The 26,208-nt window shown below is 43.0% G+C and overlaps 1 protein-coding gene and 1 long non-coding RNA gene across 3 annotated transcripts in view; both read left to right on the forward strand.

Moving 5' to 3' along the window:
- LOC124003716 (mitochondrial inner membrane protease subunit 2-like) overlaps positions 1 to 20,164 on the forward strand; it is a 150,558-nt gene extending 130,394 nt beyond the window's left edge. For both annotated transcript variants that reach the window (XM_046312264.1, XM_046312271.1), the window contains exons 4-6: positions 3,068 to 3,133; positions 6,241 to 6,343; positions 18,926 to 20,164. In XM_046312264.1, the coding sequence (XP_046168220.1) occupies positions 3,068 to 3,133; positions 6,241 to 6,343; positions 18,926 to 19,066 (310 nt within the window). In that variant the 3' untranslated portion in view covers positions 19,067 to 20,164. The remainder of the gene's footprint in view (positions 1 to 3,067; positions 3,134 to 6,240; positions 6,344 to 18,925) is intronic.
- On the forward strand, positions 6,363 to 12,037 carry LOC124003730. Its single transcript, XR_006833265.1, has 3 exons — positions 6,363 to 7,931; positions 8,055 to 8,145; positions 11,052 to 12,037. It is a non-coding gene; the product is annotated as an uncharacterized LOC124003730 (long non-coding RNA).
- Positions 20,165 to 26,208: the final 6,044 nt, after the last annotated feature.

The following is a 26,208-nucleotide window of genomic DNA, read 5'->3' on the forward strand; positions in this document are numbered from 1 at the left end:
AGCTCACTGAAGACGGGACATTCGGGTATTCGTGCGGCTGAGTCTGTTTCTGCGATCATGTGGACTTTGTTGCTCCTTGCTGAAAACACCTGAAAAAAGGTGTTGTGGCAAACAAGTCTTTAGTTGCCATGGCAACACCACCCTCCCTGCAGCAGAATGGAAAGAACAGGCTTGGAACCTCTAACCATGGCAATTTGACTGGTAAAAAACCTTGAGCGGGCCTCCTAAGAGATCTTTCGGAACGCCTAAGTTCAATCAGTGTAAACTTAAAAGACTAAAGCCAGATATAAGGTACACTACATGACCAAAAGTATGTAGACTGCTCGTCGAACATCTTATTCCAAACTCATGGGCATTAATATGGAGTTGGTCCCCCCCTTTGCTTCTATAACAGCCTCCACTCTTCTGGGAAGGCTTTCATTTACATTTACATTACATTTACATTTAAGTCATTTAGCAGACGCTCTTATCCAGAGCGACTTACAAATTGGTGCATTCACCTCATGACATCCAGTGGAACAGCCACTTTACAATAGTGCATCTAAATATTTTAAGGGGGGGAGGGAGGGGGGGGGTTAGAAGGATTACTTTATCCTATCCTAGGTATTCCTTAAAGAGGTGGGGTTTCAGGTGTCTCAGGAAGGTGGTGATTGACTCCGCTGTCCTGGCGTCGTGAGGGAGTTTGTTCCACCATTGGGGAGCCAGAGCAGCGAACAGTTTTGACTGGGCTGAGCGGGAACTGTACTTCCTCAGTGGTAGGGAGGCGAGCAGGCCAGAGGTGGATGAACGCAGTGCCCTTTCCACTAGATGTTGGAACATTGCTGCGGGGACTTGCTTCTATTCAGCCACAAGAGCATTAGTGAGGTCGGGCACTGATGTTGGGCGATTAGGTCTGACTCACAGTTGGCGTTACAATTCACCTCAAAGGTGTTCGATGGGGTTGAGGGCAGGGCTCTGTTCAGGCTAGTCAAGTTCTTCCACACCGATCTCAACAAACCATTTATGTATGGACCTCACCTTATCCAAACTGTTGCCAGAAAGTTGCAAGCACAGAATCATCTAGAATGTTGTTGTATGCTGTAGCGTAAAGATTTGCCTTCACTGAATTTAGGGGCCTAGACCGAACCATGAAAAACAGCCCCAGAACATTATTCCTCCTCCACCAAACTTTTCAGTTGGCACTATGCATTCGGGCACGTAGCGTTCTCCTGGCATCCGCCCAAACCAGATTAGTCCATCGGACTGACAGATGGTGAAGCGTGATTCATCTCTCCAATGAACGCGTTTCCACTGCTCCAGAGTCCAATGGCAACAAGCTTTACACCACTCCAGCCGACGCTTGGCATTGTGCATGGTGATCTTAGGGTTGTGTGCAGAAATTGGCTTCAGCATGTAGAAAAATCTCTACACCGCCAAGATGGGGGGCCTCTAAAATAATCTAAAAAATTCAGTCATGCCGACCTCGCCAATTGCCAAGCCCCATGCCACGGCCACCACCTAAGCTCATTTTCGATCCAGAGAAAACCCTGGATAGGATGGCTGCCTGGTATTGTGATGCAATCATTGTCATGGTAATGTAGAATGTATTTTTTTGTAATGTCAGTTGAGTTGAATCAACAAATCACAGCACATATTGATCGATACACTTCCTGCTTTGATAATCGCAGCGGCTGCCAGTCCACACATTATATTATCATTGACTTGAATAGGGATACCCGTTCTATTCATTCTATTTCTATGGCAGCACATGCAGTCAGGAGAGGAGAAAATGTGCTTAAAACAGATGTTATGTATAACAGTTTTTTGTGTTGCTATTCGAACGGTTATTACGTTGACCGTGGTCATTTGGCTGGCCAATTACCATCATCCAAAAATCCATGACCGTCACAGCCCTAATACATACACACACAGCCTCTCTAGAGACAGGTTAACCCCTGTTTAGCTTGCGGGCTCTGTTCTCTGAGCTGCTGGTAATTCTGATTGGCTGAGCGGGCTGCCAATCAGTCATGATCCCCTGTATCCCTGAGGCAAAGAGGGAGGGGGGTATGTGGAGGAGAAAGAGAGAGAGCAAATGTGTGTGTATGCGTGGTAGAGAGTGGGAGAAAGGGAGTGACAGAGTGTCTCTATGTATAAGTGTGTGTGTGTGGGCCTCTATGTATCAGTATGTGTGTTAAAGGGAGGGAGAGGGAGAGCAGGGAGGGATGGAGAATGGATGTGGCTTCTTATTAAGACTGGCATTTCTGTTTGATTCTCTGGGCATTTGAAGGCAACGTTTAACAAACTGCGGTTTCTGTGGGTCATTATTCAATGCCTTTGTGTAGACGTCCCTCATTTGGCCAGACACTCTGAACTGAACACCATTGTATCTCTGGCTCCCTGGTTGCCTCACATTTATCTATAAAACCTGTGGATGGAATAGAAGAATTTTGATCATTGTAATACTGTTGATCATGGCCTTGAACATCATGCCCAAGCGAGAGAGTGAAAAACGACAAATATTTTCTAAATTACCCATTTATTAGACTGATTTTGTGTCCAGAATGCGAATTCCATTGCTTTGTATGTTCTCAAAAGGACTGTCGTTGTTGATATCAAATGAATCGTGTCCTCTGTTGGCTACTTAGAAGTATTTCGTGGCTTGGAGAAGGTCATCCGCATTGGCAATAATGGTTGTAAAATTCATTAACTGAGCATTGCGGTATTACGGGTTATTAAGGGTTTATTATAAACATAAAGGGAATGAGCTCTCTCTACCATGGTGCTGCTATGTTTGTGTTCCCCGGTGGTGTGTGAGGTCCACATGTAGAGGGAGGGAGGGAGGAGGAATGAGATCCTGGTACTTGAACCCACCCAATACTCACTGCAGTATAGTCCATTTCTCTGTCTGCTGGTGAGGAACACTGATTCCAGTTCAATCTAGTGTTGTGAATAGGGTCTTTTATTCATTTTGATGAAAGCGTGGAGTGAACAGGGTCGCTACCGCACAGGGTTTATTGGTGCTGTGAGCTGACGGATATATCTCTTCATCACATATCTTAATTGATGTCATGTATCCTTATTGTTTCAGGTCTCCCAAGAACCCCCAGCAGAAGATCATCAAGCGGGTCATAGCCCTTGAGGGAGACTTCATCAAGTACGTACAGAATTTGCCCCCCCCCTCGCCCATAGCTTTAACAGATCAAACTTAAAACCTACGACACATTACACAGTAGAAACGTAACAAAAGGCAATGAAATAATGTAAAACAAAGGGTGTCTTAAAGGCCTATTCAGAGGCTTCCTATGAGAAGACTGCTGCTACAAGGAAACTCATTGTTTACTCGGGAATTTGAAGCTCTGTCTTAAACCTCTATTTCTTATCTACCAGCATCAAATCTTCGGGTGCCACTACTCGTACCACAATGTCGCCATGTGAATCCCTCTGGCAGCTATTTGTGACGGGTGCCGCTGAACAAATTACGAGTCACTTGTATTGCCTGGGAGGAGATGGATGAATAATTAACATGGGGGTTTGATGATGGCCTAAACTAGCTGAGGCTGGTGTGTGTGTGTGTGTGCGTGTGTGTTAGCCTGCGGGCCCGCCATGCTATAAATCACAGCTATGGTTTTAATCTTGCTACGCACAGAGACTGTCTGCTCTGCCTGACACAGGAAGAGGCCTCTCAGCCAATTATAGCCCTCTGAGTGGTGTGTGTGTGTGTGTTTTTGCTATGTGTATCCCTCTGAACTGAGCCCGTCAGAGATATAGAGGGCCATTTCGGAGATTCATCTCCAAACAATGATGGCTTACGGGACATAAATCATGTTGCAATCGAATCGCGGCTTTAAAAAAAACCAGAAAGCCCAAGTGTTACGCCACTGTATTGTCAGTGTTGCTACGCTGTGTAAAGCTGATGACTGGAATGGATACATTGAGGGAAATGCGGAGTATATTCATGTGAGGTGTATGAGGAAGAGCTACCTCAAGATGGAGATTCTGGTGTTCGTAGAGGTACGGAACAACCCAGTGCGGTGTGCCAGGCAGACTGTCAGACATGGCTGGTGGACAAGACTATGGCTGTGGGTTCCCATGTCCATGATAGCGTACCGCTTAGGATGCATGTCCAACACATTTGATTCATTCGCAGTGGAATACTTCCTGGTCTAGATATTGAAACTGAACCTTTGACTTGACCTGTCAAATTCACCTCAGGCTTTTCAACATCATCGTCGTCATTATCGTGTTTCATATGTCCCATTATCGTGTGTATCTGTGCCCTATAGGTCTCCCGAGTGGCACTGCATCGCGGTGCTAGAGGCGTCACTACAGACCCGGTTCGATCCCAGGCTGTAAAACAACAGGCCGGGATCGGGAGTCCCATAGGGCGGCACACAATTGGCCCAGCGTCACCCGGGTTAGGGGAGGATTTGGCCGGGATAGGCCGTCATTGTAAATAAGAATTTGTTCTTAACTGACTTGCCTAGTTTAAACAAAGGTTAAATAACCTCCATCAAACCTCCTCTGTACCAGGCAGCTATTGTTTAAACCTGCTACACTGAGAAGTAGAGAGTGCATACATTTTTAACACAACTCAATGTTGAGAATCTGCCCAAACTCCTGAACGCAACCTAAATCCTTTGTAGCTGCTAGACACTGCCAGGCAGTGAGTCGCATACAAACAGCATTAATACAGGGGTCTGTCTATTCGCTTTGAACTCTGTATATTCGCTTTGCTCTGCGTCCCAAATGGCACCCTATTTAGTGCACTACCTTTGACCCAGACCCAACAAGCTCTGGTCAAAGTAGTGCACTATGTAGGGAATAGGGTTCCAGTTGGGATGCAGACTGTTTTTGTCTTCCCACAAAACTCAAGACTGTTCTTTTTTTCCTGAGCATAGCCGGGGGGACCTGATTAGGTAACACTTTATAATAATGTTCATTAATAAACTATTTGATAAACTATTAATAAGTACGTAGTGTAAGCCCCATTTGAATAATCATTTATTAATACATGTATATGAACAATGCTTATAAATAGATAACAAATGTCTCGTTAAAGTTACTATAAAGTTTTACTGCAAACTATTCTACTGTACAAATAAGACGGGGACTATTTGGATTCTATGGGATAATAGTCACTAGATTTTGAAGTAGCCAGTATTTTGTTTGTCGCATTGTTTGTGTTCAGATGCTGTATGTAGACGCCTGACCCCTGACATTTAAAAGTCACTGAACTTCAGTTTGCTGGAGAACAGACAGGGCAAAAGGTAGCCTAGCGTTTAGAGCGTTGGGCCAGTATCTGAGAGGTCGCAGGTTCGAATACCCGAGTAGACAAGTTGAAAAATGTGTTTGATGTGCTCTTGAGCAAGGCACTTAACCTCAATTTGCTCCAGTGGCGCTATACTACTATGACTGACCCTGTAAAACAACATATTTCACCACCTATCCGGTGTATGTGGCAATAAAAACATTTTTCCCCTCCCAGCAGCAAAATCAATATTTTTGTCCAAGGTCTAAAGAGTAGTCATTTAGGCTCCTGTAACATTGCCCTGGAAAGGAATAGGAGAAGAATTGTCATTTTAAAAAGTCATTTCTCCCGTAATTTACAATGTTCCGGAGATGAACCATGCATCAGGGCTCAGTCACAGCTAAGTGCACAGGTGATTGATGGTGTACACCACCCTGTCCTCACGCCGCAAAATAGTTGATTGACGCTAAACAAGTCTGGAGGGGAACTGATCAGATAGAGGTTACGTGCCAAAACCCTATTCCCTAATATAGTGTGCTACTTTTGACCAGGGCCCATTATAGGGGATAGTGTGGCGTTAAGGGACGCAACCAGAGACTAGACCTAAGGGAGTGTGCTGTCATGTCCATATCTCATTAGTCATTACACACAATGGATGTTTGTCCTCATCTGATTAGATTAGATTTTTGTCTACAAAATAGTTTGATCTAAAGGGAGGATGACTGGCAGATGGATTATTTAGTAAAAAGGTGATACGCCACAATGAAACGAAAATGTCAATTTCCTTAATGCAGATGTAGGTAGATTAACTTTATTCTCAATTTAAGTTTTGCCTTTTGTCTTGTCGAATTTCAATGTGTTTATTGTTGTTTTCAATTGATCCCGTAGCTCAATCAATGTTAAAGACTGCCTTTCTTTCGTAGCTAGGTTCTGAAGTAAATTTGGGTTGTATTAACCTGGCTAATGCGTTTTATCCATGATCCAAACCTCCCGCCCTCCATTTCCCTCTGCAGGACGCTTGGCTATAAGAACCGCTATCTCAGGGTCCCTGATGGCCACTTTTGGATCGAGGGGGACCATCACGGCCACAGTCTGGACAGCAACAGCTTTGGACCGGTAAGCCACTTTTCTGCTCAGTCCTCTACTACTCAATGGGAATGGCACATGCCAGAGCCTTATACTTGGATATAAAAGACTTATATTTGCAAAGAAAAGCCTTATATTTGTATATAAGTACAAGGCTTTGGCCCATGCCAAAAGCAAAGCACAGCTTGTCTGAGTCGTGTCCAGCAGCTCCACATTTGAACTCCAACAATGGGGCCTAAAAAGACTCTGAGAGTCCTTAAAAGGAAAATAATTGAATAGCCATGCGTTGGAGAACAAACCTGGGTTCTAAATTTGTCATTTTTGTGCTGCTTATTAAGACAAAGCTGTTCCCTTAGAGGAAAGAAACTCTGAACAGTTTCTGCATTATGGCAGGTAGGTACAGTTAGTGCTATTAATCTCTGGCAGGCCTCATTGGGCATGTGGGCCCGGCAGCCTCTCCTGCCTGTGGAGGAAGAAGGCTTAGCGTATTTCATTGTTGTATTTTCCATACATATCCTCATCCTTGTCAAGGCAATAACAAATGTGTCTTGATAAGGGTCTGAAAGTAGTGACGAGGAGTGAGTGATCGGGCAGCGAGGCGCTCTGTGCTTTTTGGGTTTTGACAAAGTATTTCAGGGAGCTGTCATTGGATGGAAGAAGGAAGCAGCAGAGCCGAGTAGAGGCCAGGGAATGATCTATCTGTAGCATTCCAATCATAGAACGGAATAACTTTGTACTTGACATTTAACTGGGTCAGCTGCTGGTTTGTGGAGGGATTTATTTTCTGAAGTTGGTTTTGGATGGTTCCATGTCAGTCAGTACTCTCTCTGTCTGTTGCTGGATCTGAACATTGAATTATTTGGATAGTTTGGGTGGATTGGGGGTGATTTTGTGGATGACATTATTGTAAGCAGTTTATCGGCCATGAACAGAATACTATAAAGGGAACAGTTAATTTAAGGAAACCGTTTCCTCAACCCATTGTCTTATTATACCTTATTTCCCGTTGGATCTACAAGCCCTCTGTAATGGTTATATGGTTACTTCTTATCTAGGCCTATACAGTGCGGTACTGTATGTATGCACTATGACCACTATTCACTCTTGCCTGCATGCTTATTAGGCCATCTCACCACCTCAATAAGAAATGCATTGGTCATACTGACATTGTCATTTGTGTTGTTTCCCAGTGCAGGCATGTGTGGCACATTTTAAACGCATGAAAGCCATTGAGGGCATTGCAAAAACAGAGTTTCTATCCAAACCCAAATTGTTTAAATGGTTAAATAATTTAACAGTGCACCAGAGAGGTATATAGCCAGATGTGCCCAGGCTTTTCTGAAATGAGCTAGCTTCACATTCCAGCTCAGGCTTCATCCGTATTACGACGGTGGATATTGCTCATTCGCCTGCCGCTAACTCTAGCAGGCTTGTAACTGCGTGTGCATATCGCACGCAGTGTTGCCAACTCCTCAGTAAGAAAAGTAGCTATTGGCTGTCCTAAAATTCGCTAGAAGTCGCTAAATGACATCATCGCCTAATTTGCATAATTGGCCATGTGCATGTAATTGTGATGGACGCTGAGGCGAGAGGAATAAGGTCGTGGGAGAGACAAAAAGTGAGTAAAAAACACCCTAAATATGTTTATAACTACAAATGAACTTCTGTCGATTCTTGTTATTTTTATGTCACAATTCCAACCCTCCACCGATTTTCAAATTGTCATAACAATTGGTAATAGGCATTTTTGGACGCCGATTACATTGCAAACCACGAGGAGACTACGTGGCAGGCTGTGACCACCTGTTACGCGAGTGCAGCAAGGAGCCAAGGTAAGATGCTAGCTAGCGTTAAACTTATCTTATAAAAAGCAATCAATCTTAACATAATCACTAGTTAACTACACATGGTTGATGATATTACTAGTTTAACTAGCTTGTCCTTAGTTGTCTATAATCAATGTGGTGCCTGTTAATTTATCATCGAATCACAGCCTTCTTTGCCAAACGGGTGATGATTTAACAAGCACATTCGCGAAAAAAGCACAATCGTTGCACCAATGAACCTAACCATAACCATGTGACATGCTGGTAGAAATGAGGTAAAACGGATTTACGTTTGCCTGTATTAAAGACCCCGGACACTAGGAGCGCCACTTCTGGATTAGCATTTTCTTGTTTGCTTAGGGCTTTATACAGCTCGTTGAGTGCGGTCTTATTGCTAGCATCGGTTTGTGGTAGTAAATAGATGGCTACAAATAATACAGATGAGAACTCTTGGTAGACATCGCGCACCAGCAGGCATTGACAAATACACTCCCCTCGTCTTACCAGACATAGCTGCTCTCTCCTGCAGACGCACAGAAAACCCAGACAGCTGTATATTATCCATGTCGTCATTCAGCCACGACTCGGTGAAACATAAGATGTTACTGTTTTTAATGTCCTGTTGGTAGGATAGTCTCGACCATAGATTGAGTTTGTTTTCCAGTGATTGCCAATAGAATGGATGGTAGTGGCGATTTACTCACTCATCTCCGAATCCTGACCTTCTCCCTCTGTATTCCGCCTTTTCTTCACGCGACGGCGGGGATATATTCTCTTTTTGGTCATAAGAGACAGTAGCAACAACTTTATGTACAAAATAAGTTAAACAATGTGATAAAATGTAACAAAATAGAACATTTGGTTAGGGGCCCGTGAAACGACAGCCATCCCCTCCGGCGCCGTTATAGTGTATGTAGGCTTGTGACAAAAAATATAAATTGAATCCATTTTAATTCAGGCTGTAACACAACAAAATGTGTAAAAAGTGAAGGGGTGTGAATACTTTCTGAAGGCATAAAAAAATATATTTTTATGTGTGTTCCACTGACGTGAAATGTTCTTTGTTCCTAAAATGTACGTGGAACAACCAAAGAGGAAGAAATGTTCCAATTTTCTGTTGTCTTGACTTAATTTTAAATGGGAGCTCTGAACCTTGTTTTGCTCCTAAATGTAAGTATATTTCTCACTAGGAAGTGAATTAACAAGCCTCTCAGTAAAGCGCATACCTGCCACTCCCTCGCTTTCTTTCTCTCTCTTCTATCCCTCTCTTTCTCTTCTGTCCCTCTTTCTTCTCTCTCTCCAACCCCCCCCTTCCTCTCTCCCCCCCCCCCCCCCCATCTCTCTATTTCTCTCGCTTTCTCTCTTTCGCTTTGTTATTTATACTTGTCTAAAACCCCATAGGCTCTTTGGACTCCCTGGAGAGCCAGGTGCTGTATAAAGTGCTGCGTGAGATGAAGTTGCTGAGTGAGCTGTCAGGTTGGATAGACCTAAACAAATATCACAGTCATACCTTTTGCCAAAATCAGATTATGTCTTGTAGCTTGAAATATGCTGAATGCCTGAAATTGCGTTCAACGGTTGCTTTGCATACAGGTTTTGGGAGTACAAACAAACAAATGTAACTTTATTGTATTGCGGGGCTTCAATGTCTTACTCTTTTCCAGGTCACAGATTTGTCAGTGGCATTTAAAATGACATTTAAAACTAAAATCTAAAAAGCAAGCATAGTCGTCGTCCAGATCAAGTCAGTAAATGGCATAGTGGTTATCACCCACCCAACAACAGCAATAAGCTTGTGAGTTGTGTAACAAATCCATCCCTATATGACAACCTTTAGTGGCTCTTTTCTCACTCCCAGTCTCTAAACTAATCCTTCTGAGGAAGGAGTGTTGGTATTCTGGAGCCATTTGTCAGATACCCCTGATGTCTTCAAGGCCGTAGCACTCATTTCTCCTGTGAAGGACCGAGTGGACAAGCTAGTTTAGCCTTCTACGCTCCCTTGCCTCACTCCCATAGCCTTGAAATGTTATTTGAAGATTATATTGTGTATTTATGAAAGCCTTGGCATCCGTCTCAGTCCTTTGTGTGTCGGATTTTTTTGAATGCACCTAAACACCTTGCTTTTGTCTTTCTATATCATTATCCCAAAATGGCTGATTGATGCAGTGCCTTCAGAAAGTATTCATACCCCTTAACTTTTTCCTAATTTTGTCTTACAGCCTGAATTCAAAATGGATTCAATAGATAAACACAATACCCCATAATGACAAAGTGGAAAAATATTTTTAGAAATGTTTGCAAGTTAATTGAAAATGGTGAATTGTGATTCCTGGAAAAATGTTGTCAGAGGTTGCAACAGTAACCAAGGGGTTCGGGCTTAGTGAGGGGTCTCTCTCTCCCCTCTTTCTCTTCTCTCTCTCTCTCTCTTCTGTCCATTCTCTCTTATTCCTCCTTCTGCTCTCTCCTGTCCATCCTCTTATCCCTCCCTAATTTACCCTCTCCCTCCTTCCCTCCGTCCCCATGTCATCTCTCCCTCCCTCCCCTCCCCCTCTTCTCACCCACCTTTGTCTGTTGACTCTCTCCCCTCCTTCCTCACCCCCTCCCTCCTTCACCCTATCCATTTCTTTCTCCCCTCCCTCACTCTCCCCTTCTGTCTCCCTCCTCCCCCTCCATTCTCTCTCCTTCATTCCCTCCCTCCCCGTCTTCTCATTTCTCTCCTCTTTCCCACCTCCAATGACAGAATATTGACACAGGCAACACAGACAGACGCATGCACACAGACACATACAGTTTTAAGGCTCTTGGTTTCTAGAACTGCAAGACCATTGTATCCAATGGAGGTTTAAAAAAAAAAAAAAAGCTTAAAATGCTTTTTCGTCGATTGACTTCAAATTTCATTTGGCGGTCCGCAGGAAGAGAATGGAGCACCATGTTGAGGATGGATTAAGCTACTTCCTGTTGCCGCAGTAAGCTCAACCTCAACACAGGAGAGCATCCCTGTAAGGTCATGATGGGTTGTGTGGAAGGACGGTTAGCTAGCTCAGTTGCAGTCCACGGTTATGTGAGGGCTGTAGGTAATGATTTTATATGGAAGAAAGGCCTTGTTCTCTGTGGGACCTAGTTTTCACTGTGAAGAGTTGAAATTGGTTGACACTCATGTCCCATTGATTGGAAATGTATTGACATAAGGATCAAGCCTGTGACCCTCATTTTTTCCCATTGAATGAAATGGATTGACGGAAGTGTCAATTGGTTGAAACTCATATTTTCTCATTGAATGCAATGTATTGACATAAGCATCAACCCTGTGACATCTTTTCCCATTGAATGCAGTGAATTGACATAGGCGTCAATTGGGTGACACTTACCTTTTCGCATTGACTGCGGTGCATTGACGTAAGCGTCAACCTTGTGACGCTCTTCTTTTCCCGTTGAATGCAGTGTGGGGAAATGTTCTGAATGGACATATGGGTACAGGAAGAATCAGCAAACTCACTCACGCACACCCCTGTAAATGCACCCGTCAATCAAAACCGCCAGCGTGTTTCAGACACAAGCAAATATTTCTCCTTTCCTTAAAATGTGTTTTAAAACAATCTAGGCCTACCTTTTGTTTTCAAGAAAGTAGGCTACAATATAATGAGTTGACAAGTAAGGTATGACGGGGATGGTTTATACTATGAAGATTAAATTGACTATCATTCAAATAGAACCAAGTAAAAGCAACATGTCCATAGCCTATTTATCAGTGAAGCTGATTACTGAGGGGGGGTGTAGGAAAGATTGTTCAAGTACTGTGAGATATATATATATATAACGGACTTTGTTGACTTACTGCACCATGTGACGCGAAGAAAATAAATGACTGAGAAGCCTGGCTTATTAGCCCAACCACATGGGTGGCACTTTCCTACATTTGTGAGGAGCAGGCCAGGTGCTTCTGTGTGCTCTCCAGGCCAGGTGCTTCTGTGTGCTCAGGCGCGCGTGCTCTCCAGGCCAGGTGCTTCTGTGTGCTCAGGTGCGCGTGCTCTCCAGGCCAGGTGCTTCTGTGTGCGCTCAGGCGCGCGTGCTCTCCAGGCCAGGTGCTTCTGTAGGCGCTCAAGCGCGTGCTCTCCAGGCCAGGTGCTTCTGTAGGCGCTCAGGCGCGTGTGCTCTCCAGGCCAGGTGCTTCTGTAGGTGCTCAGGCGCACGTGCTCTCCAGGCCAGGTGCTTCTGTGTGCTCTCCAGGCCAGGTGCTTCTGTGTGCTCTCCAGGCCAGGTGCTTCTGTGTGCTCTCCAGGCCAGGTGCTTCTGTGTGCTCAGGCGCGCGTGCTCTCCAGGCCAGGTGCTTCTGTGTGCGATCAGGCGCGCGTGCTCTCCAGGCCAGGTGCTTCTGTGTGCGCTCAGGCGCGCGTGCTCTCCAGGCCAGGTGCTTCTGTAGGCGCTCAGGCGCGTGTGCTCTCCAGGCCAGGTGCTTCTGTAGGTGCTCAGGCGCGCGTGCTCTCCAGGTCAGGTGCTTCTGTAGGCGCTCAGGCGCGCGTGCTCTCCAGGCCAGGTGCTTCTGTGTGCGCTCAGGCGCGCGTGCTCTCCATCAACATTAACAGGGCAGATAAACCAGACCCGTTGCTCACGTGGAGCGTGTAAATGATGGTATGAAATAAACCGAGACTTTCTCACAAGTGTCTCAGGTTGTGAACTCTGCAATCAGTGTTTCCACTCTGAGAATGCGAATGGTATGCGACTGTAATTAATACATGCATGAAGAGAAATTAATGTAACCAAATGACAGGGAATAATAGTAAATTGTCTGTTTTACAAATGGTTGGCTACGGCATGGGCATTCATGAAAGGTCCATTGCGGGCCGACACTGTATAGCCGAGGCTACTGTTTTACTTTGCAGGGATAGGAGGTCAGCGTATCGGTCGGGCCTGATCAGTGTATGCAGTCTGTATCAAATTATACTATGCCAGGTTCGAGAGAATTGTCCATTTGACACAACATTAGTGCATTGTAGGCCTCAGAGCCTGAACAACCTTGTCAACTGCTGTTTATACATAATTAATGAATAGTCAGACACATCCAACCTTTTTAAAGGCCAAATGATGTATTTACTAGCAAGCAATGAAAACATGCATGGTATAAAATCAAGTCTTTACTGAAATGCCTATAGCGCTCCCCCCCCCCCAGTGAATCTAGCGATTTGGCTGCTCAAGCATCAAAGGACAGTTGGAAAGAGTAGGTGAAGTAAGTCAGTTTCATAGACAGATTAAGTTACCAAAAGATTTTGTCATCATTAAACACTCCTGCTATTAGGAAACGTTTTTTTTTATCCTAAAATGAATGTAGGTTGGCCTATTTTTATCCTAAAATGAATGTAGGTTGGCCTATTTTTATCCTAAAATGAATGTAGGTAGGCCTATTTTTAAATGGTTTTGACAGTTACTTTATTATCATGATGGTGTTCATCCAAAACCACCAGTTACTGGATAATTCAGTTCCAGCCCCAGTTCCACCCAGCACAGCAGCAGCCCCCTGCATGGTGATGGAAGGGAGCCCCCCCCCCCCCTTCACAGTCTCTGGCTAGGTTCCGCTTGGGACACGGCCTTTGTCTCTTCTTGCCACCTCGCCTCTCCTCTGTGGAATTGAAGTGTTTATGCTGGCTGCTGTGAGGGAAATTACACTCTGATCCCCAGGCCAGGGCTCAACTCTAAAGCTCTCCTCTCACAATGTGCTGCTGCAAGGGGAGATGACTTGATTTACACTGAACAAAAATTTAAACGCAACAATTTAAGAAGATTTTACTATTACAGTCCATATAAGGAATCAATCAACGGAAATAAATTCATTAGGCCCAAATCCCAAATGTGTGGATTTCACACGACTGGGAATACAGATATGCATCTGTTGGTCATGGATACCTTTTTTTTAAGTAGGGGCGTGGATAACATTTTTAAAAGTCTCTGGTGTGACCACCATTTGCCTCATGCAGCGCGACACATCACCTTCACTTGAACGGGCTGTTGATTGTGGTCTGTGGAATGTTGTCCCATTCCTCTCCAATAGCTGTGCGAAGTTTATATACCTTTATTTATATTGGAGGGAACTGGAATACATTGTCGTACACGTCGATCCAGAGCATCCCAAACCTGCTCAATGGGTGACATGTCTGGTGAGTATACAGGCCATGGAAGAACTGGGACATGTTCAGCTTCCAGGAATTGTGTACAGATCCTTGCGACAAGGGCAGTGCTTTTTCATGCTGAAACGGGAGGTGATGGCGGCGGATCAATGGCACGACAATGGGCCTCAGGATCTCGCCACGGTATCTCTGTGCATTTAAATTGCCATCGATAAAATGCAATGGTGTTTGTTGTCCGTAGCTTATGCCTGCCCATACCATAACCCCACCGCCACCATGAAGCACTCTGTTCACAACGTTGACATCAGCAAACCACTCGCCCACACGACGCCATAGACACTGTCTGAAATCTGCCCGGTACAGTTGAAACTGGGATCCATCCATGAAGAGCACACCTCTCCAGCGTGCCAGTGGCCATCAGTGGTGAGCATTTGCCCAAACCGCAGTCAGGTCAAGAAACTGGGGAGGACGACAAGCACTCAGATGAGCTTCCCTGAGACAGTTTCTGACAGTTTATGCATAAATTCTTTGGTTGTGCAAACCCACAGTTTCATCAGCTGTCCGGGTGGCTGGTTTCAGATGTCCCCGCAGGTGAAGAAGCCGATGTGGAGTTCCTGGGCTGGCGTGGTTACACATGGTCTGCGGTTGTGAGACCGGTTGTACGTACTGCCAAATTCTCTAAAATAACATCGGAAGCTGCTCATGACAGAAATTATTATATTCTCTGGCAACTGCTCTGGTGGACATTCTGCAGAGACATCTGTGGCATTGTGTTGTGACAAAACTGCACATTTTAGAGTGGCCTTTTATTGTTCCCAGCACAAGGTGCACCTGTGTAATGATCATGCTGTTTAATTAGCTTTTTAAAATGCCACACCTGTCAGGTGGAGAAATTCTCACTAACGGGGATGTAAACAAATTTGTGCACAACATTTGAAAGAAATCAGCTTTTTGTACATTTGGTAAATGTATAGCATCTTTTTATTTCAGCTAATGAAACATGGGAGCAACAAATATAAACACATGTTGCGTATTTCTGTTCAGTGTTTTAGGGGAATATTGAAGGAAGGTTCTGTAATGGAATGGCACTGTACTGGATCTCTGTCTGTTGTATATTATGTCTGGTAGGACAATATGTTTGGAAATACTGACCAAATGTATTTATTTATTTTTTCTGTGCCAATACCCGGGAATGAAGCATGGGCCAAATTCATTTTTAAGGGAATATTACTTAATCTATTTATCAGCCAGGAACTAGTGTAGTTCAATTGAAGTAGAGAAGAAGAATACATTAATCCATTAATTTAATTATATTTCAATCTTGACAGGCCAGAATTAAGGTATTGGTAGTTTAAATGTTTTTTTTTAACAATTATCCATGGCCAGAGACCTATGTTGTGCTGATATCGCCCCCCAGGACATGTATTACCAAGGGAGTCAGAAAGGCCTCCTCCTCCTATCCGAGTCTGAAAAGGCACCGTATTCCCTATATTGTAGTGTGCTATTTAGGGAATAGACGCAAATTTCGTACTCACAGAGCAAGCCCTGTGGCATGAGCCAAACTCTGCCTTACCTTAAAGCAGTGGTCACCAAACTACGGCCCGCGGGCCGGATACGGCCCGTCAGCACATTTGGCCCGGCCCTCTGAACAATACCAGAGACGCTATCGAATTTTTTTCCTATTTGGCCTCCAGAAAAAAAATCCTAGGCCCGGCCCTGTCAAAGAGAGAACGGAATAATGGCGAAAAGGTTAGGTAAGAGAAAAGTTGATTCAGAATGCAGGGTATTTAACCTGCAGTGGACAAACTATTATTTTTTTGTTCAATGCAAAGAAAAGGCTGTTTGTCTCATCTGTCAAGAGACGGTGGCGGTATTCAAAGAATACAATCTTCGCCGACACTATGAATCCCGTCACAAAGACAAGTACGATAGCTTGCAAGGCCAAATACGAGCAGACAAACTCTCAAAGCTAAAAAGTGGACTACTATCTCAGCAGAATACATTTGTACGCCAAGCTCAGCTGAACCAGGCATCCGTTCGGGCCAGCTTTCGGGTTGCTAAACTGATAGCAAGAAGCGGTAAGCCTTTCACTGACGGAGAGTTTGTTAAGAAATGTATGGATGCTGTCGCGGAGGAGGTATGTCCCGAGAAGAAAGATGCATTTAATGCCGTAAGTCTGTCGGCGAGTACAATCACCAGACGCGTTGAAGAAATCGGGAGTAATGTATATGCCCAGCTGCAGCAGAAGACGAAAGAATTTGACTTTTTTTCATTAGCACTTGATGAGAGCACGGACGTGCAAGACACAGCGCAACTGCTCATTTTTATTCGTGGAGTTAGCGCAAACTTTGAGATATGCGAGGAGCTGGCAGCCCTCCAAAGTCTCAAAGGGACTACAACGGGAGAGGATATTTTTGACAAAGTGTGCCAAACCATGGAGAAGTTGGACCTGGACTGGTCAAAGCTAGCTAGCATCACGACTGACGGGGCTCCTAGCATGGTGGGCGAAACTCGCGGTCTAATAGGACGCATGAACCGGGAGTTGGAAAAAAGGGGTCTCACCGCCCCGCTACGAGTCCACTGCCTAATTCACCAGCAAGCACTGTGCTGCAAAGTGTTGACGTGGGATTTTGTAATTAAGGTTGTGGTGTCGTGCATAAACTTTATCAGAGCAAAGGGACTTAAACACAGGCAGTTCCAAGAATTCCTGTCTGAACTGGAGTCTACGCACGGAGATGTGCTGTACTACACAGAGGTCCGATGGCTGAGCCGGGGCAGAGTTTTGAGGCGTTTTTACAAGCTGCTACCCGAAATTAACGCATTTCTTCATTTAAAAGACAAAACGGTCCCAGAGCTGATCGACCCAGAATGGAAATGGCACCTCGCATTTTTAACAGACGTGACAGAAATACTTAACAGCCTTAACTTGCAGCTACAAGGCGAGGGGAAACTCATTTGCGACATGTATTCACACATAAAAGCATTTGAGGTGAAATTAGCGCTGCTTTTGGAACAAGTGAAAAAGCGCAACTTCGTCCATCTTCCTGCTACCCAAAACCTGTCGACTGAGAACCCAGCGGTCCCGTTCCCAGCTGAAAAGTGCGTGGAAGCACTGGAAATGCTGAAGGCGGAGTTCGGTGTGCGATTCAGTGAAAGAAATCTGTCTTTTTCAGAACCCCTTTGTTGCCGACATTGATGAAGCCCAGCCTTCATATCAGTTTGAGTTGGCTGTTACAGAACTGTGATGTTCTGAAAGACGCATTCAAGCCCAACAGTCTCATTGACTTCTATGCCGCCCTCCCAAACGACACATATCCAAACATCAAAAAACACGCAATGAAAATGTCCACAGTTTTTGGCAGCACGTATATCTGCGAGAAAACCTTTTCTCGCATGAAACTGCTGAAAACCCCGATGAGATCAAGATTGACAGATGAACATTTGCATCAGTGCTTGAGACTGGCTGTAACTAGAATGGAACCTGATATTCAACTTCTCACCAGCCAGATGCAGGCCCACAGTTCACACTGATGAACATACATAGGTAAGCTCACTTTTCTGACTTGAATGAGTCATTCTGAGCATAAACAAATATAATCATAATAAAATCTACTGGGATAAAATCCATCTTTACAACCATACTGGTAGTGAAATGTATTGTGCTGTGTAGGTGCTGTATCACTTAGTTCAGTTTCTCAACCTGCTTCTTTTGTGGTTTTCACAGGGAAGTTGATGAGAGAGAGCTGCAAACAGCGGTGTCTACAAGCCTACTGGAACCTACAAAAGGATTATAAGGAAGGAACACAAGAACTTTAAGAGACTGCTCATATGTGTCAGAGAGATTCTGCTCTGACAACTGAGCTGAACTTTTATCTGTTAAGATTGTGCATGGCACGACAGAAAGTTAATGTTCCATGGCTTTTTTTTCTATGAAGAACCCAGAGAGAGTTATTTAGTTATTATTTATTTCCTGTTTTTTTCTGTGAAGAACTCAGAGAGGGTTATTTAGTTATTATTTATTTCATTAATAGTGTTATTATTTGTTTCCTGACTTTTTTTCTGTAAAGAACCTGGAAAGGGTTATTTGGTTATGTGTGGCTTTCTGGAAAACAATAAATTTTTTAAGCTCCCCTACGATCGTCACACTTTTTCTGTGAAGAACTGACACCGGCCCCCCATCAGAGAAGGGAAAAGTTATGTGGCCCTCACAGGAAAAAGTTTGGGGACCCCTGCCTTAAAGGATAACAGAATAATTGTGTTTCTGGCTTGTAAATAACAGGCAGTTGATATTGGTCAGTGTGTTTTGTGCTAACCGCTTAATTGACATAGATGTGATTGTCTGGGAAAACAAGAACAAACCTTTGCAGTTTAAGGTGCTTAACAGTCCACATATTAAAGTATATTTAACTTATGTCGTGACGTCACAGCTAAAATAATAATTGAATCAATTCCATCTTAAAAAATAACTTTTTGTTTTATTAGAATCAGTTTCCATGTTTTATTTGTCTTGAAAAAGACAAGCAGCACTATTCACAATGGACAAGTTTCTGCCATCAAGCCTTCTGCAGCCAAGGAACTGCCCCTTTATTCTAATGATCACTTAGAATGAGCGATAGTATCATAGTTCTGTGACCAGGGTCTTCTCCTCCCTATATTCCTCTCCGCAGGTGTCTCTGGGGTTGGTCCACGGCCGTGCCTCCCACATCATCTGGCCGCCCAATCGGTGGCAGAGGATCGAGCCGTCCCTCCCCCCTGAGCGGAAGCCCTTGTTGAACTGGCACGGGGACACAACAGAGGAGGAGGACTGAGGAGAGGCCTGCTCATGGCTGTATACATACTGTACCTACTACCTACACTCTCTCTGTCATACAGTACATGTGAACATGTCATAATCCTTTGATGTGACACAGTTATGAGTAGGTCAATGGATCAGATACCCATTACCCATACAGTTGTGGCCAAATATATAGGCACCCTTGCACTTTTCTTAAATAATTGCCTATTTCTTCTACAATAAGCTGAAAAATAAAGTTTGGTCTCCACACCTTGTTTTTGGGATATTCAACATTGCAGAACCTATTTTGTTTTTGTAAATATAAGTAACATTTTTATTTAAAAAATAAAGACCAATGGCATGGATGCAATTATTGGCACCCCGGAGCTAGTACTTAATTGCACAGCCTTTGTCCAAGATAACTGCCAAGAAATGCTTATTGTAGCACACTTCTACTGTTTTCACATCTCGCCATAGGTTATGATTCAGATCTGGCCACTCCAGAACAGATTTCTTCTTGAACCTTTCCAGGGTGATTTCTGTATGTTTGGGGGTTGTTGTCCTACTGTGGAAGCCAGTTTTTGGACACTGGATTGAACATTGCACTCCAAAACACCCTTGATAATCTGCTGATTTCATGTCTTGCACACATTCAAGGCGCCCAGTACTCAGCTCTGAATTACATCCAAAACCTACGGCGAGGTCCAATATGGCAAGCGGTTGGTAAAGGGCACCCATCAAATGTTGAATAATTACAGCAGTTTTCTTCTGAAAAGTGGGCCAAATTGCTAGTAGAAAGGTACAGAAAGCTCATTTGATGGTTACAAGAAGCATAAACTTATGTTGACAAAAATAAAATAGTTCTGCAATATTGACAAAATATATTTTTTTAATGTCATCTTATTTTAGAAGAAATAGGGAATTATTTAAGAAAAGTATGAAACTGTATGTCTGTGGCCAATTGTAAAAAATAAAACATTTTGCAACCATGTAATGTGAACAACTGAAAGCTGAGATATATATTTGTATGTTGTGTTATCAGAATTTCAGACTAGTGCAGTACTATGTTATTAAATGTATGGAAATATTAAACTAAAACTGGTTGGGCTTTGAAGGAGCCTGTGGCATGAAAGGCTGAGTGAAACTACCTCGATTTATAGATTGTACGCTTGATACAGTTGAAGTCGGAAGTTTACATACACTTAGATTGGAGTCAAAACTAGTTTTTCAAACACTCCACAAATTTCTTGGTAACAAACTATAGTTTTGGCAAGTCGTTTAGGACATCTACTCTGTGCATGACGCAAGTAATTTTACCAGCAATTGTTTACAAACAGATTATTTCACTGTATCACAATTCCAGTGGGTCAGAAGTTCACATACACTAAGTTGTCTGTGCCTTTAAACAGCTTGGAAAATTCCAAAAAAATGATGTCATGGTTTTAGAAGCTATGAAATGTTATTACACACATATATAATCAATAAGGTTCTAACGAAATTTCCATATCAACAATCAAAATGACTGAAAAACGCAGTTCAAAACTTGTTTAATCAAAAGCGAAATTCAAGCTTGATAAATCAAATGCATCATTGGGATGTTGTTCGTAAATCCAAACCGTACAGCTCGACCGCTTTAGGAAATGAAATGCACATATTAAACACGCTAAAGTATAGGCAATGGTCGAAAATGAGGAAGTAAGCTAGAAATTCAATTCTTTCGCTCATATGATAGCCTACTGGTTAGCTCCATGGTGCTGAATTGGACAGCAGCGCCATTCTCTTTTTTCATTCAACAGTGACCTAACCCACACACAAAAAAAGAGGCCTACTTGTAAATGAAGTACATCAGGGTGAAGCTCTCAGTGACAGCGTTGAAGTCTTGATTCCTTTTGAGTTTGAAAAGTCTCAGTTGACATGAGGGCCTAGGATGGCGCAGTTGTACTTCCCCAACACTCCCAATACATAATCCACCAAGGCCACAGCTTGTTTGTCATCGCACACATAATCATACCAAAGACGCCTCCTTGACTTCACTTTTAGCCACAATGCAAAATCATAAAGATCTGGCCTTTGTTGTCTCATCTACTGCAACAAACGTGGCTGCATTAATCTCCTCTTCAATGTCATTTCGAATCACATCCCTGACTGCTTCAATGAAATCATACTGTATTCTGTTTGATATTCCTGGAAACACAGTGGAAGTCTCAAGTGTCTTGCTAACCTTTCACATTTTTCAGCAATGGTATCCAATAACTCTACATAGTTGCCAAGATTACATGAGCTTGTACTCTCATCATTACCACAAAATGCTAATTCTTGTTTCCCTAGGTAGCGTGTTACTCTAATAGGGTCCTTCAAAATTTCAGTTTTTCCCTGCAAACAGAAGAGGTCCTGAGGACATTCAGCCATGTTTTCTCTGGGGGATCTTTGTGTAGTTCCTTGTAAGTTACCAGGACATCACTGAGGGCCATGTCAGGATCTTTTTAGGACATTCTTAGTCCTTAGGACACCGTGTGATGGTCCCAAGGGACGTGTTTTAATTTCCCGGTTTGTCCTGAGACGTTTTTATGACGTTTTTGGGACGTTGTGTCATGGTCCCCTGAACATTCTTAGGATGTTGTCATGGTCCCCTGGAGGTTTTTATCATGTTGATGGTCCGGTAATGAATGGTATGTGGGTTTTAAGGTAAATGGTAAGCTGTTCAACTAAAATAGCGTAAAAAACTTTAATCAAGGACAATATGATGACATTTGGCATGATCATTTAGTACTGTTTTTTTTTTCATATGACCCCACCTGGGACTTGAACTGGGACTTTAACTCATAACATGTGGATTTGGGTTATGCTGATCTTTCACAAAGTCTGTATAATTTCAGAAGTCCACTACACATTCATTACCTATAATACATCTCTGCGCAGATGGCAAAATAATGCCATCTGCATTGATATTTTAGTTATCAGTTAATCTAACTATTTGTAGGATAAATAAAGGGGGCATTGTTAGAGGAATTTAATACTTATATGTTTGTTAACCAACTCAATTATAACAAAGCAAAACACTTTGTCCGATTCTAAGAATTTGTAAGGTTCATATTTGCATAAAATAGACAAAGATCAGTCTCAAAATGAATCAATAGCGTTTATTCCCGAGAGCTCTGGTCATAATACCATGTACATTGGTTTATATACCTCACATTTCGTCATAAATGTCCCTCTCAGATACAATGGCAATATAGTTCACAAGCCTTCTCACATTGTCTGCCACCTGTTAAACAATCTACTACAAGCCCAAGGTCCCTCCTCTCCCTGGGTAGGGACAGAATGTCCTGTAAGGAACACAGTATTCCAGCTGGTCTGACGATAGCTCCATTAGTTTCTAACAAGGAACAGAAAGTCCTTGTTCTAATTCTTGACTAAAACTACACACCTTATATTCAGTATTATGATTGTAATACGATTCATACAGTAACAGAGTAGTATTCTGTTTATTTGTAGTTCTAAGTTAAATGTATACATAATTTAGTCATTCATAAAAATCCCATAACAGGCATATAAGCAGACAATGAAAGTTCTTACAATATTAGATGACATTACTCTAAAACAGGCTATAGGCTACATGTGCACCACCAAGTCAGAACAGTAGGCTAAGTTATGAGGGGGAAAGGGAACACATTATTAGGGTGAGGCACATGTGCTTCTAACAGCTTACTACACAACATACACTTAGTATTACTTTCTTAGCTAAGGTATACATATCTCCCTGGCATATTACATCATTTATGCAGCAGCATACAATACATTTTTGGACTCACATTTGTGCTGTGTTCAGTTGAACAGGAAGGTGGCACGGTGGTCCTTGTGGGCAAATTCATGAAACCTTGTCATCAAAGTCTGGCATGCTCTGGATTTATGGTGCTTTCAAGACAACTGGGAACTCTGGAAAAAACTAGGTTGAATCATGACATCAGTGATCTTCAGGTCGGAGCCCTCGAAAGACTCCTGAGTTTACGACTTGGAATTCCGACTTGGAGTTCACAGTTGTCTTTGAACTCACTGTAACCTGAGATTTCCCAGTTCAGAGTTTCCAGTTGTTTTGAACATGGCAAAAGTCATGCTGGATTGACAGAAGGGCCAATGTATTCAACCTTTTCTGGCCCATGGTGTTGCTTGTGAATTTGAACCCATTTAAGCTTTGAAAAGACATATTTAATCAATCAAGTGTATTTATAAAGCCCTTTTTACATCAGCAGATGTCACAAAGTGCTATACAGAAACCCAGCCTAAAACCTCCAAGTAATGCAGATGTAGAAGCACAGACATGGACCAAGACTTGGATAGGGATTGCTTTGCAATGCTTGCAGTTAGATTCCTTCCAAACCACTCATTGTTTAATTTCGTTTTCCAACTCGTGTAATGTTTATGTTCAATGGCCGATGAGCACCGATACGTTTTATCTATAATATCTCTTCAGATGAACAAAGATTAAAAAGTATTTGCCAGTAGGTTGTCAACGTGATTTATGATGACTCCTTGTCTAGCTAAGATTGTGAAAATAACGATTTTGGATGTAGATATAACGTTATTTGACGTCATTTAATCTGTGGCCAATGACAAGGTCATTGGAATATTTTAGGCATCCCTGGTCTTTGTGGTTGAATCTGTGTTTGAAATTCACTGTTCGACTGAGGGACCTTACAGACCCCATGATTTGTTTTCTACAGTTTGTTATAGTTACAGCCTTATTCTAAAATGGATTAAATTGTTTTTTCCCTCAATCTACACACAATACCCCAAAATAAAAAAAATAAAAACAGGTTTAGAAATGTTTGCAAATGTATTTTTTTTAAAGAAAAAAATGATATCACATTTACATACGTATTCAGACCCTTGACTCCTTGTTGAAGCACCTTTGGCAGCGATTACAGCCTTGAGTATGACGCTACCATCTTGGCACACCTGTATTTGAGGAGTTTCTCCAATTCTTCTCTGCAGATCCTCTTAAGCTCTATGTCAGGTTGGATGGGGAGTGTCGCTGCACAGCTATTTTCAGGTCTCCAGAGATGTTCGATCGGGTTCAAGTCCGGGATCTGGCTGGGCCACTCAAGGACATTCAGAAACTTGTCCCGAAGCCACTCCTGCGTTGTCTTGGCTGTGTGCTTAGGGTCATCCTGTTGGAAGGTGAACCTTTGCCCCAGTCTGAGCACTCTGGAGCAAGTTTTCATCAAAGATCTCTCTGTGTAGTACTTTGCTCCATTCATCTTTCCCTCAATCCTTTCTAGTCTCCCAATCCCTACCACTGAAAAACATCCCACAGCATGATGCTGCCACAAACCCGCTTCACTGTAGGGATGGTGCCAGGTTTCCTCCAGATGTGACACTTGGCATTCAGGTAAAAGAGTTAAATCTTGGCTTCGTCAGACCAGAACATCTTGTTTCTCATGGTCTGAGAGTCTTTAGGTGCCTTTTGGCAAACTCCAAGCGGGCTGTCATGTGCCTTTTACCGAGGACTGGTTTCCATCTGGCCACTACCATAAAGGCCTGATTAGTGAAGTGATGCAGAGATGATTGTCCTTCTGGAAGGTTCTCCCAACTCCACAGAGGAACTCTGGAGCTCTGTCAGAGTGACCATCAGGTTCTTGGTCACCTCCCTGACCAAGGCCTTTCTCCTCCGATTGCTCAGTTTGGCTGGGCGGCCAGCTCTAGGAAGAGTGTTGGTGGTTCCAAACTTCTTCCATTTAAGAATGATGGAAGCCACTGGGTTCTTGGGGACCTTCAATGCTGCAGAAATGTGTTGGCACACTTCCCCAGATCTGTGCCTCGACACAATCCTGCTCGGAGCTCTACGGACAATTCCTTTGACCTCATGGCTATGTTTTTGCTCTGACATGCACTGTCAACTGTGGAACCTTATATAGACAGGTATGTGCCTTTCCAAATCATGTTCAATCAATTGAACTTAAAAAATTAAAACATGAGCTGGTGCACACCCAGAAAATAGTTAGTGTGGAGGTGCTGACTAACGGTGAATAAAACATTCAAAATAAAGAAAGTCGCACAGTCCATGTATAATCTCCCAACAATTCAATGGGCATTTAACAATGTTTCGGCATCACTGTGCCTTCCTCAGGGTAACGTCATAAATACTTGAACCAGGTTGTGTGTTTAAACACACAGTGTAACCAATGACAATGAGCCTACCACAGGTGGACTTCAATCAAGTTGTAGAAACATCTCAAGGATGATCAATGGGAACAGGATGCACCGGAGCTCAATTTCGAGTTTCATAGAAAAGGGTTTGAATACTTATTTAAATAAGGTTTTATTTGTAATACATTTATCAATTCCTAAAAACCTGTTTTCACTTTGTCATTATGGGGTATGGTCTGTAGATTGGTGAGGAACATTTTTAATTTAAACCATTTTAGAATAAGTCTGTATCGTAACAAAATGTGGAAGAATTCAAGGGGTCTGAATACTTTCTGAATGCACTGTAATTGCATGTGTGGGTTACAGAGGTGAGGTAGTCATTCAAAAATCATCTTAAACACTATTATTGCACAGTGAGTCCATGCAACTTATGTGACTTGTTGAGCAGATTTTTTATTTAGGGTTGCCATAACAAAGGGTTTGAATACTTATTGACTCAAGACATTTCAGTTTTGGATTTTTTATTAATTTGTCAAATTTTCAAAAAACATCATTCCAATTTGACATTATGTGTGGGGTATGTGTGTAGGCCAATTACAAAATATCTAATTGTAATCCATTTAAAATTCAGGCTGTAACACAGTGGTCACCAAACTACGGCCCGCGGGCCGGATACGGCCCGTCAGCACATTTGGCCCGGCCCTCTGAACAATACCAGAGACGCTATCGAATTTTTTTCCTATTTGGCCTCCAGAAAAAAAATCCTAGGCCCGGCCCTGTCAAAGAGAGAACGGAATAATGGCGAAAAGGTTAGGTAAGAGAAAAGTTGATTCAGAATGCAGGGTATTTAACCTGCAGTGGACAAACTATTATTTTTTTGTTCAATGCAAAGAAAAGGCTGTTTGTCTCATCTGTCAAGAGACGGTGGCGGTATTCAAAGAATACAATCTTCGCCGACACTATGAATCCCGTCACAAAGACAAGTACGATAGCTTGCAAGGCCAAATACGAGCAGACAAACTCTCAAAG

The sequence above is a fragment of the Oncorhynchus gorbuscha genome, linkage group LG02 (assembly GCF_021184085.1).
Source record: "Oncorhynchus gorbuscha isolate QuinsamMale2020 ecotype Even-year linkage group LG02, OgorEven_v1.0, whole genome shotgun sequence".
NCBI lineage: Eukaryota > Metazoa > Chordata > Actinopteri > Salmoniformes > Salmonidae > Oncorhynchus > Oncorhynchus gorbuscha.